Source organism: Tenrec ecaudatus, chromosome 10 (assembly GCF_050624435.1).
Source record: "Tenrec ecaudatus isolate mTenEca1 chromosome 10, mTenEca1.hap1, whole genome shotgun sequence".
NCBI lineage: Eukaryota > Metazoa > Chordata > Mammalia > Afrosoricida > Tenrecidae > Tenrec > Tenrec ecaudatus.
Window position 1 is genome coordinate 73942516 of NC_134539.1, and position 11755 is coordinate 73954270.

The following is an 11755-nucleotide window of genomic DNA, read 5'->3' on the forward strand; positions in this document are numbered from 1 at the left end:
GAAGCCACTCTCTGCCCCACCCTCGGGACTTGGGGCATAGCTGGGTTCTGTTGTCTCCAGAGGAAGCCACCACCTGCTCTCCCCCCCATCTCATCCCCCGCTCCCCCTAAGACAGTCCTCTACAGAGTCCAGCTCCCCTCCCTGGTTGCCTCTGCCTTTTGGGGCCAGAACCCAGCCCACCAGGAGCCAGCAGCCTGGTATGGAGTGGGGGAGGGAAAGCTTTGGGGTAGCCCACAGCTGAATCCTGATGCCGGGTCTACCGTGTCATATCTCAACCTGTCCCCAAGTCCCCAACAGAAGCATGGGACTCCTGGGAACTTGGAACACCAGCCCCAGTCCTGATGCAGTCTCTGCTGCACAGAAAAGTGGCTGTCCCTCCTTCCTCTAGCTGGGTCTTGGGAGCAACAAGAGATGCCAAACAGATGGGTAAGGCTTTATTCAGGAAGAGCATGAGAGCTGGGGGTCTCTGGCGTCCCACCCTTTTGGCCTCTTGGAGCCAAGCCTCCTGAGACTTCAGAAGCCGATAACTATGGGCATCTGACCCTCGGAGTTGCCCTCTGGGGGGGCGGGGGCAGCCTCAGAGTCACCCTCTGGGGGGGCGGGGGCAGCCTCAGAGTCGCCCACAGGTGGCAAAGGGGCTTCCTCAGCATCCTCCTTGGGGGGCTCGGGGGCGGACTCGCCGCCCGTCACGGTGGGCAGAGCCTGGTAAGTCTGGGTCCAGTAGTGCAGGTAGTCGGTCCTCCAGTGCTGCTTCATGGAGTTGCTGTCAATCTTCTTGTTGATCTCCAGGTAGTTGCCATTTTCCTGGGTATAGGGCTCCCAGTGTGTGGGGACGGCCGAGTGGCCCGTGTTGGGGTCCCTGCCGAGTGAGAAGAGGTTGGATGGGGCTGGAGCCCTGAACCCCGAGCCAGCACTGCCTTCCTATTGGGCCTGGGAAATGCTTGCTAGCTCCAGATCCGAGCCCACAGCAAAGGCTCTCTGTGTCCCCGGACACCGCGGTGCCTGGGCGCTCTGAGGGCCGGTGCAGAGGGGCGCGCACATGCGGCGGCACTGACCCTTCTTCGGCAGATGGAGACACAGGTTCGTGAGGGGATGTGACTTGCCCAAGGTCTCCCCGTGGGTATGTGAGGGTGCAGAGACTCCTGGGCTGTAGGACTAGTGTCTTGGGCCTGGGCTCAGCCCCAACCCTTACCCAGATCTGGCGAAGTTGGTCCAGTAGGCGATCATGTTCTTGGAGACCGTTTTGTCTTGAGGCCGGTAGCCCAGGAGGGTTTGGAAGGGCTTCCCGAAGACGTACTGGATGTCGTCCGCGTGGTCAGCGCCCACCCAGCTGGGGTAGACGGGCATCCGAGAGGGGTGGGTGAACAGGTAGTTGTAGGTCTTGGCACTCCTGAGGACGACAGGCAGAAAGCACTCCGATTGGTAGGATGCTCACCTGGCTGGCCCAACCTGGAAAGGAACCTGAGAGGAGAGTCTGGGGAGTGTGGCCAAGACAGAAGGGAAAGCCGCAGGCAGATTCACGATTCTGTTTCCATTGCATGTATCCTCCACGCGAACCCACGAGGAGCCCTGGGTGCGCACTGATTATGTGCTGGGCTGCTAACCTCAAGGTCAGCAGTTCGAAAGCACCGGCCACTGAGGGAGAAAGGTGGGGCTTTCTACTCCCACAGAGTAGTCTGGGAAACTCACAGGGGCAGTTCCACCCTGTCCTGAAGGTCGCTGTGAGTCGCATCCACTCAGCAGCCGCGCATCTGGTTATTTTTGGTCTACACACAGGGTGGAGGCATCTTCCTCCTATAACTGAGTACCAAGAACGCTGTTTCCACTCGAGTCTCTTCTCCCCATTCTCCGTGTGCCTGGACAAGTTCTGTGCCCTCTGCTCTTCTTTCTGCCTCGGCTGTCGGAAGCTCAAGGCTGAATGGACCGCAGAGCTCTCAACTGAGACTGAGGGGTTTAATTGCTTTCTCCTCCTCTTTAAGCAGCCTGGTAATGAGCCTGGCTGTTAGCCAAAAGGCTATCAAGCTGTGTCCACCCCGAGAGGCCTTGGGGCTACTTCCCAAAATTCAGCCATTGAAAACCCGACGGACACAATTCTACTCTAACACACACACGTACGTGTTGGAGTGAATGCACTCACTGGCAACTGGCTCCTCCAGTATTTACTGGGTGACCCAAGCCCTGGTGGTTCACTGGTTAAGTGCTCGGCTAGAGTCAGCGGCTGGAACCCCCCCCCCCCCGCCATGCCCCGCGGGGGCAAAGACCTGTGATCTGCCCCCACAGAGATCACAGCCTCCGTGTGCCACTGTGACCTAGTGCAGAGGCCTCCCTCATCCGATGGCGTGCCTGCTTCGGTGTCCTTGTTCGCCTCAAATTCTACCTGCGACTGGGGTCTCTGGTGGACGCTAAAACAGAGGCGTCGTCAGAAAACAGGATTGCCAAGCTCTGTCTCCTGGTGGGATGTCTGGAGGGTCTGGGAAAGTTGGCACCAGAAAAAAAAAGGTCATCCCGTTCTCATTTCCTTGGGTCCGCAAGGGCAAGCAGTCCTGGTACTACCAGGAGGTACCCCGTGTTTGGGGGCTCTCAGAACTGCATTAAATCTTGGAAGTCCTCATGTAGCCAGGGTCCTGACTGTGACGCCTCAGATGCCATTACGACCTTCGAATGGCTGCCCCCTCCGCATGGTATGTCTTTGTCCCTATTAAGATTTCATGATTGTTCTCCTAAATGAAAAAAGAGAGATGACAGCCTAGGAGATCCTATGAGGCAGTTCCGCTCTGTCCAGTCGGTGCCATGGCCTGGACTTGGATGGCACGTAACAGCAGTGCATAGCGCCCTCAAGGATAACTGAACAAAAGTCATTGTTCAGTGTTCTCACAGAGGTGGAGGGTAGACTTAAGAATGCCCTAGGGGAAGGCCAGCCATGGTGGAGGGTCTTGGTAGTGTTTTGTAAACCCCTGGGGCTGGAAGGGGAGGAGAGGGCCTCTGGAGCCTTGTCACATGGGCAGGGACACGTGGGGCCTGGCCAGCGCTCTCCCAGGCACCCTGACACCTGTGAGCCACCCCCTGATGAGGCCCCGCAGGAAAGTGCCGCATCCCAGGCAGGTATTCTCAGGGAGCAAAGCCCACCCCCATACCACGCCCAGGTCCTCACTTGGCGTTGGCTCTGTGCTGGGCCAGAGCGATCTTGGTGGGTACCAGGAAGAGGATGTCCGTCTCAAAGTTCACCACGGTCTTCTTCTTGGCCTCCTGGGATGAGTCCTGGGCCCAGGGCTCGGTGTAGAACTGGAAGGAGGCTTCGGCACCTTTGAGCCCCTTGGTGATGGTGAGTCCGCTGACCAGCTTGTAGAAGTCCTCACTGCAGGGACCAAGCAGGAACTGAACTCTCCACCCAGCGGGTGGCCCCTCGCACATGCTGCTGACCTCCTCACCCTTTTCCCCATGCCTCTGCGCCGGGCTTCCTGCTTACTCTGTGATGGTTTGGGACTTCTTGTCAATCGCCGGCACGTCGATGGAGGAGAAGATGTGGCCGTCCATGTTGTTGGTGCCCGCCATGTAGTCGATGTCGGCAGTGTTGCCATACAGGTTGACCGGGTCCTCGGGGATGAAGTCTCCATCAATGACAGGGAGGAACGCCAGGTAGTGCAGCATGGGGTCTGGGTGGGAGAGCCGACACGTTTGCGCCCCTTCCAGGCCCCCTCTGAGCCCTGCCTCCACTTCGAAGGGGGCACCTGACTCCCTCCCCAAGAGGCTGCTGGGGCCCACCTCCCGCCTCTGGTCTGAAGTAGAGTTTCTCAGCCTGGACCCGATTAACACATTGAGCCAGATAATTCTATATCATGTGGTGGGGGGTGGGAGGCTCTCTGTGGCACCCCTTCCCTGCTGGTGACAGCAAAAAATATCTTCAGACATTGACACCTGTCCCCTAGGGGCCAAACCATCCCCGGTGGGAACCACTGGTCTGGAGGCTGCGTCTGTCCTCGTCCCCTCTCCTCTCGGGAGGAGATGGAGGGGCAACTGAGGGGAACAGGGCACCCCTCCTCCAGGGCTGGGTTCTAAGCTGTGAGCCTCAAATTCTGGGAGGTCCACAGTACATTCCAGCACCCCTGAACCAATAGCCCTGTGGGGCCAGGAGATGCAGAGTTCATTAGGTCCAGCCCCGTCCCTCCGCCCTCCAGCAGGAAGTGTGGGCTTTGGTTTTGCCACGCGCTTACATCGAGTTCAGTGAGTGTTGTGCTGGCCCTGGTGCGCTCTGCCTGAGTAGAATGATCAAGAGGGAATCCCAGCCTCCTGGGCCGAGGATGCTGACCTCCATCCATCCCCCATGCCTTCCCAAGGCAGAGACTGTTAGGGCTGGAGGCCCACATGCTACAGTAGGTGCTCAGTACATGCCTGTTCAATGAATGGAAGGTCACCTGCCACGAATTTCATGGTCTAGGGCCCGTGGATTTTCAGGGTCTGTAAATTGCCCTACATTGTGTGTAACTACTGCAAATGTGTGCATTGCCAGGGGTGTAACCCAAGTGCCCATCAGCTTCTCCAGGGGTTCAGGGCCCCTGGAAGATAAGCAGGAAGAATGGTCCCTATTTATAGCAGCTGAGGCCTGCAAGGGGGCAATTTCCATGTTCTGCAAATCCTGGAGACAGGATCGAGCCTCAAATAAAACACCTTCCTTTCGTCAATAGGAGAGCAGCTCTGCCCTGCCCCCACCTTGAGTTCCCACCCCCTCCCGCCCAGCCACCCGACTCACACTCCATGCCGGCCAGGGGCATCTTGTAGGCCAGAGTCAGGGCATGGGGATCCGTGACTTTCAGACACCTGGCCATCTTAGAGGTGTCGTCCAGGGGACAGCCCACCTTCTTGGCGATCTAAGGGTGCGGAGTAAATAGTGGGCAGGTCAGGAAGGCCAACGCTCAGGAGAGAGACTGACTGGAAATCGGGGTGCAGTTTGTGGTAGAAAATGGAAAAGTGGACGACAGCCTCTGGGCATGAAACCCAGTCCCTGCACCACGCCCGCCCTGCCAGCTGAAGCAGCGTCCCGCCTACCATCTTGGCCCAATAGAGTGGATTCTTCTGGATGGCCCAGGGGGTCAGCGCCACACCACTCTGGCTGATGGCTCTCCGGATGAGGCCCTTGTTGTAGGGGGAGAGGGTCTGCAACACACAGAGGGGCTGTCACCAAGGTCTCGCCTGCCCTGCCCCAGCCCAGGCTCAGCCCCAGCCACTCCAGCACGGCTCTCCTCCACCTGCCCGCCCGCCTGCCCACCTGCTCAGCACCGACCAGCTCACCCAAACCCTTTGGGGCAGACTCCCACCCCTCCACTCTGGGGACATCCCGACCTGCAGAGAGACGCTGGCACCTCCAGCCGATTCTCCAAAGATGGTGATGTTGTTGGGATCCCCACCAAAGGCTGCGATGTTTCTCTTCACCCACGCAATGGCCATGTGCTGGTCTCGAAGGCCATAGTTACCTGGGAGTAGGGCAGGGGTGGGCATCACTGGGGGGCCTTTGGCCAGGAGTCAGGTGCTAGAGATGAGCCGCCTAGAGCCTGGCACACAGTAGGTGCACGACCAATGTGGGTTAGGTTAAAAGATCCTCAACTGCGTGCAGTCCAGGGATGGCAGATGGTGGGCCCAGGGGCTGGGCCTAGGTGGGGTGCTGAAGGCGCTTAGAGGGCTGGGGCGGGGGAGGGGACAGGTTGGCCTGCTTGCTGTTCATCTCTCTCCTCCCTGCCTAGTCCCTCTGCTGTCTGTCTCTCTGTTAGCATCAGCCGCTCTGCGGGAGAAAGACGAGGCTTTCTACTCCCATAAAGAGTTGAAATCTCAGAAACCCATAGAGGAAGTTCTACTGTGGGTCAGAATCGACTCGATGGCAGTGAATTTCATTTTGGGTTTATACCCCTGCTTCTCTTAGACTCTCTCTTTGCCTGTCTATCTGGCAGCCTCATCTATTTCGATCCATGATTCAGTTCCAATCGTTCCAGCTCTGTGAAAAGGATTCTGGGCCTTTCTGTAGAGCTGAGAAGAGGGGCATTGAGGAGGACTCGGGGTTCATATGTGATCAGGCATACTTGCTCCCCAGCCCCTGGGGCCCTCAGGGGCTGGGCAAACCTGGCAGGTTGGAGTCCCCGGTGCTGAGGAAGCCGAGGGGCCCGACGCGGTAGTTGAAGGTGACCACGATGACGTTGCCTCGCGTAGCGATCTCCTCCCCGTCGTACAGGTAGTTGTTGAGGAAGTTGGCTCCGTGGCCAGCCCCCATGAGGAAGGCACCGCCGTAGATCCAAACCATGACGGGCAGGTCCCGGGAGACTGGGCAGGATGGAAATCATCCCATGACCCCGAGACACCCACCCAGCACCCCCTGCCCGCTACCCCCCACCCCCACTTCCATGCAGCGGGTATGTCCATGTGGTCTCCAAGGGTCTGTCCTACTCCAGGTCTGGGGAGCCAGAGGGGGAGGCCCCTTCCACCCCATCACCCACCTCTGTGCCAACTGGGGACCCCAGACTCAGCCTGCAGGGTTGGGGCTGGGACTCGCACTCTTGGGGGGGCTTCAGGGCGAGGGCGCTCAAAGTCCCCGAGGGTGAACGCACCTTGCCTCTTGCCCTGGGGGACCCAGATATTGAGGTAGAGGCAGTCCTCTTCCCCATAGGTGTTGTCCTGGGTGATGGTGGCCTGAAGACACCGCTTCTTGTAGTCTTTGGCGTTCAGGGTTCCTGTGGGCAGAGGTGAGACTAATTAAGGGGTGGCAGGTAGGGCCCGTGCCAAGGGAGTGCCAATGAGCACTTTGTCTCAGCCTTCATGGTTTCCATCGGCAGCTGTGAGAAATCACTTAGTGATTGAAAACAAACTGCCAGAGATGCTGTTCTCAGCTGGACTGCCGCCCACAGGAGACAGGCAGGGCTAGGGAGAGGCTGGTGCGTCATGGCCCCAGCAGAAGGGTCCCGCCAAACACCCACCCGCTCGCACCTTGCCAGCCAGGGTGTCGCTGGGGATTCTCCAAGGCCTTGGGGGGTGCAGCGAAGGGGATGCCCTTGAAGATGTCCACATAGTCGCCAAAGAGGCCGAGCTTCTTGTTGACACCTTGCACAAAGCCGCCTTCTGTGTACACAGCGCCCAACTGCGAGGGACACAGCAGGTCGGGGGCTCAGGTCAGGAGGCCCCTGGGTGCCCAGGGGCCCCTCAGAGAGAGCTTCAAGCTGGGTGGGAGGACAGCAGGGGGTGAGGAGCCATGTGCAAGTCCACATCTGACAGCAAGGCGACTGCCCTCCCCCCTTACCCCCATTGCTTAAGGAATCAGCCTAAGGCCCTGCTCACTGGACTTGTGCCTCAGTTTGACCAGCTGTAAGATGAGCAATAGCAGTGTATGCCCTGGGGCACCGTGTGTAGACTTGACTTACTCAATCAGCAAGGTCAGCATGGGCCTACTTGTGCTTACTTGCTAATCTGTCATGAGCAATTCCACTGCTTTCACCCCTTTCTGACATTCTGCTTCTAGATCTAGTCGACATCTGTCTCTCTCCCAACCTCATAGCCCCTTCCTACAGGTTCAAAGCCTCTTTTCTGATTTACAATCTGGCAGTGCTGTGGGACACGTGTCAGTCTGCTAACCACAAGGACAATGGTTCAAATCCACCATCCACTCTGTGGCTAAAAAGATGAGGTTGTCTGCTCCCATAAAGATTCACAGCCTCAGAAACCCTGTAGAAGGCCCCTACGAGTCGGAAAAGAGTCAGAGGTATACAAACCCCCCTGAGGTGAGGCTGACCCAGGCAGCAATCTGCGAGCTTGAGGGATTCTGTCTTTGATGTGTTCCCTATTCTGAGTGTCTCCCTCGCCAGGCAGAGCCAGGCGACACCCAGTAGGCGCAGGAGGTGAAGGTCACAGTCACATCCAGGCTCCAGGGGAGGAGGACATTGGGATTCAGACTCCTGCTGAGTCATGTGGGGCCGGTATGTGACCAGGCAGATGACTTATGTGTCCAGGGCCAATTTCCCTTTCTATAAAATGGGCACAGCACCGGTCTGAGAAGGGTGTTGTAGGCAGATTCAGCAGCCACACGAAAACAGGTGCTGAGTTAAATTGGAATTCCAGGTAAACAGCGGCTCATCTGTAGTTTGTAAATATACAACAAACTCCCTGCTATCAAGTCCGTTATGGCCCAGAGCGACCCTCTGGGACAGAGAACTGCCCCTACCCCGTGGGCTGCTGAGACTGGAGCTTTTCTTTCTGGCACATCTGATTTATTTTTTCAAGTAGCTCACTATAATTGATTTTTACCTTTACCATTAAGGCTTTTGTACGCGAGATGATCCAGTGCTGATTTTGACTATGTTTACTTATAAGAACGCGTCTGCAGACAGCAGTGTCATCAACAGATACATTAGTGTGGTATGCCGACTCAGAGTGGCCCTCCTGCTGTACCAGAGCGAGGCGCTGCCCTGTCCTGTTCTGTCCTCGCAGGGTGCCTGTGTTGGAACCCATGGCTCTAACCGCTGTCCGTCTCTCGTGTAAAGGGTCTTCCTCTTTCCCACGGCCCCACGCCTTGGCCAAGCAGGTGTCTTCTCCAGGAACTGGTCTCCCCTGACAACTTGTCCAAAGGAGGTTGAAACGAAGTCTTGGCATCCTTGCCTCCAAGAAGCAGTCTGGCTGTGCTTCTTCCAGACATGTGTGTTCTGGGATTGGAATTTTTCATGGGAGCAAAAAGCCTTGTCTTTCTCTCTCGGGGTGGCTGGTGGTTTCCAACTGCCTCCCTTTCTCGCTTAGCAGCTCAACCTATGATGGGCGAAGCCACCGGGGCTCCTGTCTGTAGTGCCAGCACCTCTCAAATGTCGCCTGGGGTGCCCTTACATTAAAATTACCCGTTATTACATGAGATTCGAATTGAATTGGAATTCGAGTTTAACCCATTGAACTCGGTAGTTAGTCTGGCAACTTGAGTTGTCAGGAGACCTGGTGGTGCCAACAGTGAAGCACTTGGCTGCTTCTCAAGAGGTTAGCAGTTCAAATCCACACAGAGGACCCTCAGGAGAAAGAGCTGGCGCTTTCTGTCTGTTTTCAGCTGTCTGTCTTGCCCTCCTTCATGGCCCGTCCCTACGGTGCCCAGATCTGGGTTAGCAGGGAGAAATGAGGAACCCCCATCCCCCCAGCCTCCTGTCACCTGTGCTAGACTCTTACCTACCTTTGCTGAACTCGCCACTGCCAAGCAGCAGGTGAGGCCCAAGACTACTAGCTCCAAGTGCCCCATGGTGCGTGCCTGTCTCTGGGTGAAGCTCCTGCCAGGCCTGCCGGTATTTATGGAGCCCGAGTCAGTGGGAGACGAGTTGGCAGCTCCCGGTGGAGGGTTCTTTCTCCCTCCACCCCTCCCTGCAGGCTGGCCGAGCTCCTGCCAATGTCCCTGAGGTGAGGAGACTGCTGCTATTCCCAGGGGGCGGAGGGGGGGGGCACCAAGGTTGTCTACACACACACACACACACACACACATCTGTACACAGGTGCTTTCCTAGTGCCACCTGTGCCTGGTGCCAATGGTGCACCTGTGCAGGCTGCTGCCTGCCTGGGAGCCAAGGCAGGTGGCACAGGGTGTTGGGGTTCTGCCCAGGGGCACAGGGCCCTGCAGTCTGGTTCCTTCACGCCCTGCCTGCCCCTACTTCAGGGAAAGGTGATTTTATAAGAATCCTTCTGATGTGGGACTGTCTATGTGACTTCCAGTCATGGATGGTCACATGCTCCCAGGCCCAGTGAGCTGACCAGGCCCACTGGCCATGCAGGCTGTGGGGAGCTGTCACCAGTCAGCACAGTGAGGTCTGGGGTGGAGATCTATGAATGGGCACAGGGTGGGAGATGGAAGGCTTGAGGGTCAGGAAAAACTGAGGAAACTAGGAGGCTTCCTAGCCATAGGAATAGCATGAGCAAAGGCCCTGAGGCACACTCTAACTGAGAGAGAGAAAAAAGAAGTTACTAGTATTTTTCCTCATGAATGTGTATTATTTTGGCAACTGGAAAATTAGTTATTAAAGAATCAAAAGACCACCATTAGTTAAACAGAAAGACCCTGCTCACCTTTAAAGACTTCAAACCCCATCCCCGGCCTGTATGCTGGGTGTCACCCTTAGCAGAGGAGAAGCATGTGGCAGCAGTTCTCAGTGATGCCTTTGGGAGCCTGGGAATGTGCGGGCACAGTCCGGGCCCCTCTGCCACCCTGGAGCCCATGAGCTGCCTCCAGTCTCACTAGGGCCATTCCAGTGGCGGTAGTCTGCACCCACCACGCCACCATCTGTCTGTCTGGCAGCCTCTAGCGTTCCTGGGTGTTTGGCGCCACATGACAGAGACTGGAGAAAGCTGGGGGACACTACCCTGGGAGAAGAAAGTGCATTTGGCAGGTCACACCTTTTGCCTCAGCAATTCCAATTCTAAGAACTTGTAAGAGAAGTGATTTTTAGTTAGCCGGGGGGAGTGGGGTGCGGATAACCCTCTGTGACCAAGGATATTCAATGCAGTGTTATTTATAGTCACTGTGAGAGAGAGAGAAAGAAAGGCACAGATGCGGAATGAAGGACTCAGGGCGGAGGGAATGGGAGGTGCTCACATTTTAGCGAGGCAACACTAAGGAACATGGGTGCGCCATAAATACCGAGTGCAAACGGAATGCCTCTTCCCAGAAGTATCCAGAAGAGACCAGCACTGTACGTCTAGTGAGGAGAATGGCCAACTGGCTACGTTTGCTGACGTGTCCATTACTTGGTCTCTACCCTGCATTCGTGAACAAGGTTCAACACACCCCAGAGGACTCTGGACCTCTGTGGAACCCCGGCAGCCCCACTGCACAGGGGGGTGGGGTTCTGGCTTCTGCCTTGATCCATCCTTCCACCCCACAATCACAGCCAGTCGCGGCTTGTGTGGGGCCTGTTCTCCGGGTTAACTTCTGACCCCTCAGGTCCCACAGATGGGGAAATCAGACGAATTGGAGTGGGCATTCATCTCAGCTGCTCCTGGGTAACTCTGGGGGAGAAACTACCGCCTGAATTCTGGAGGTCCAAATCCAGGTCTGTGGGCCGGTTAAGAAGCCCCAGAGCCAACTGTGGGTCAGGGGCACATGCTGGTGCGTGTGCACCTGAATAGGCCTGTCAGGCAAGACTCTGGGTTTCCCAAGACGACTCCCTCAAAAAGTTTAGTCTGGCATGACCAAGGTTTGGGATTAACAAACGAAGGAGAAAATTCACCTAATTGATTGAATCGTCCATAGCTTTTAAGCAAATATTTATTATTATTATTATTTTAAATCTTCCGGCTGGAGCCTGTCCCTTGAGTGGGCGAACACAACGGTGGCAACAATGGGCAAGACAGACACTAGAGCTCAGACGTGGGTCCAGCCTGCCTCTGCCACTTGCCAATAGTGGGATTCGGCAGGTGTCGGCACCTCTTGGAACCTCGCGTTTCCTCCTGAGTCCAGTAGGACCACCGGGGCCTTCCTTCCAGAAGACGTTGTAGGAAAAGTCCCCAGCACAGTCAGTCCAAGGGCAAGTGTGTTCGTCTGGGTGCATTAGAGAAACAAATCCACAGAAACTCATATGTGTAAGAGAGAGTTTTATATCAAGGGGAACTGCACATCAAGAAAACATCCCAACCCAGTGCTGCCCAAGCCCACAAGTCCAACATTAACCCATATGATCAACACCAATCCACAAAGTCCTCCTCCATCTCACAAAACACACGCAATGATGCCGACTGCAGGAGGAGAGCCGAATCAGGGAGCGTG

At 56.5% G+C, this 11755-nt stretch overlaps 1 protein-coding gene across 1 annotated transcript; it reads right to left on the minus strand.

The window, feature by feature from the left end:
• Positions 1-513: 513 nt before the first annotated feature.
• CEL (carboxyl ester lipase) lies at positions 514-9244 on the minus strand. Its single transcript, XM_075559551.1, has 11 exons — positions 9179-9244; positions 6967-7117; positions 6591-6713; positions 6109-6306; positions 5338-5468; positions 5044-5151; positions 4748-4865; positions 3467-3653; positions 3152-3355; positions 1193-1390; positions 514-859 (listed from the first exon to the last, which is right to left on the minus strand). The coding sequence occupies exons 1-11, from the start codon at positions 9242-9244 to the stop codon at positions 514-516; spliced, it is 1830 nt and encodes a 609-aa protein (XP_075415666.1).
• Positions 9245-11755: the final 2511 nt, after the last annotated feature.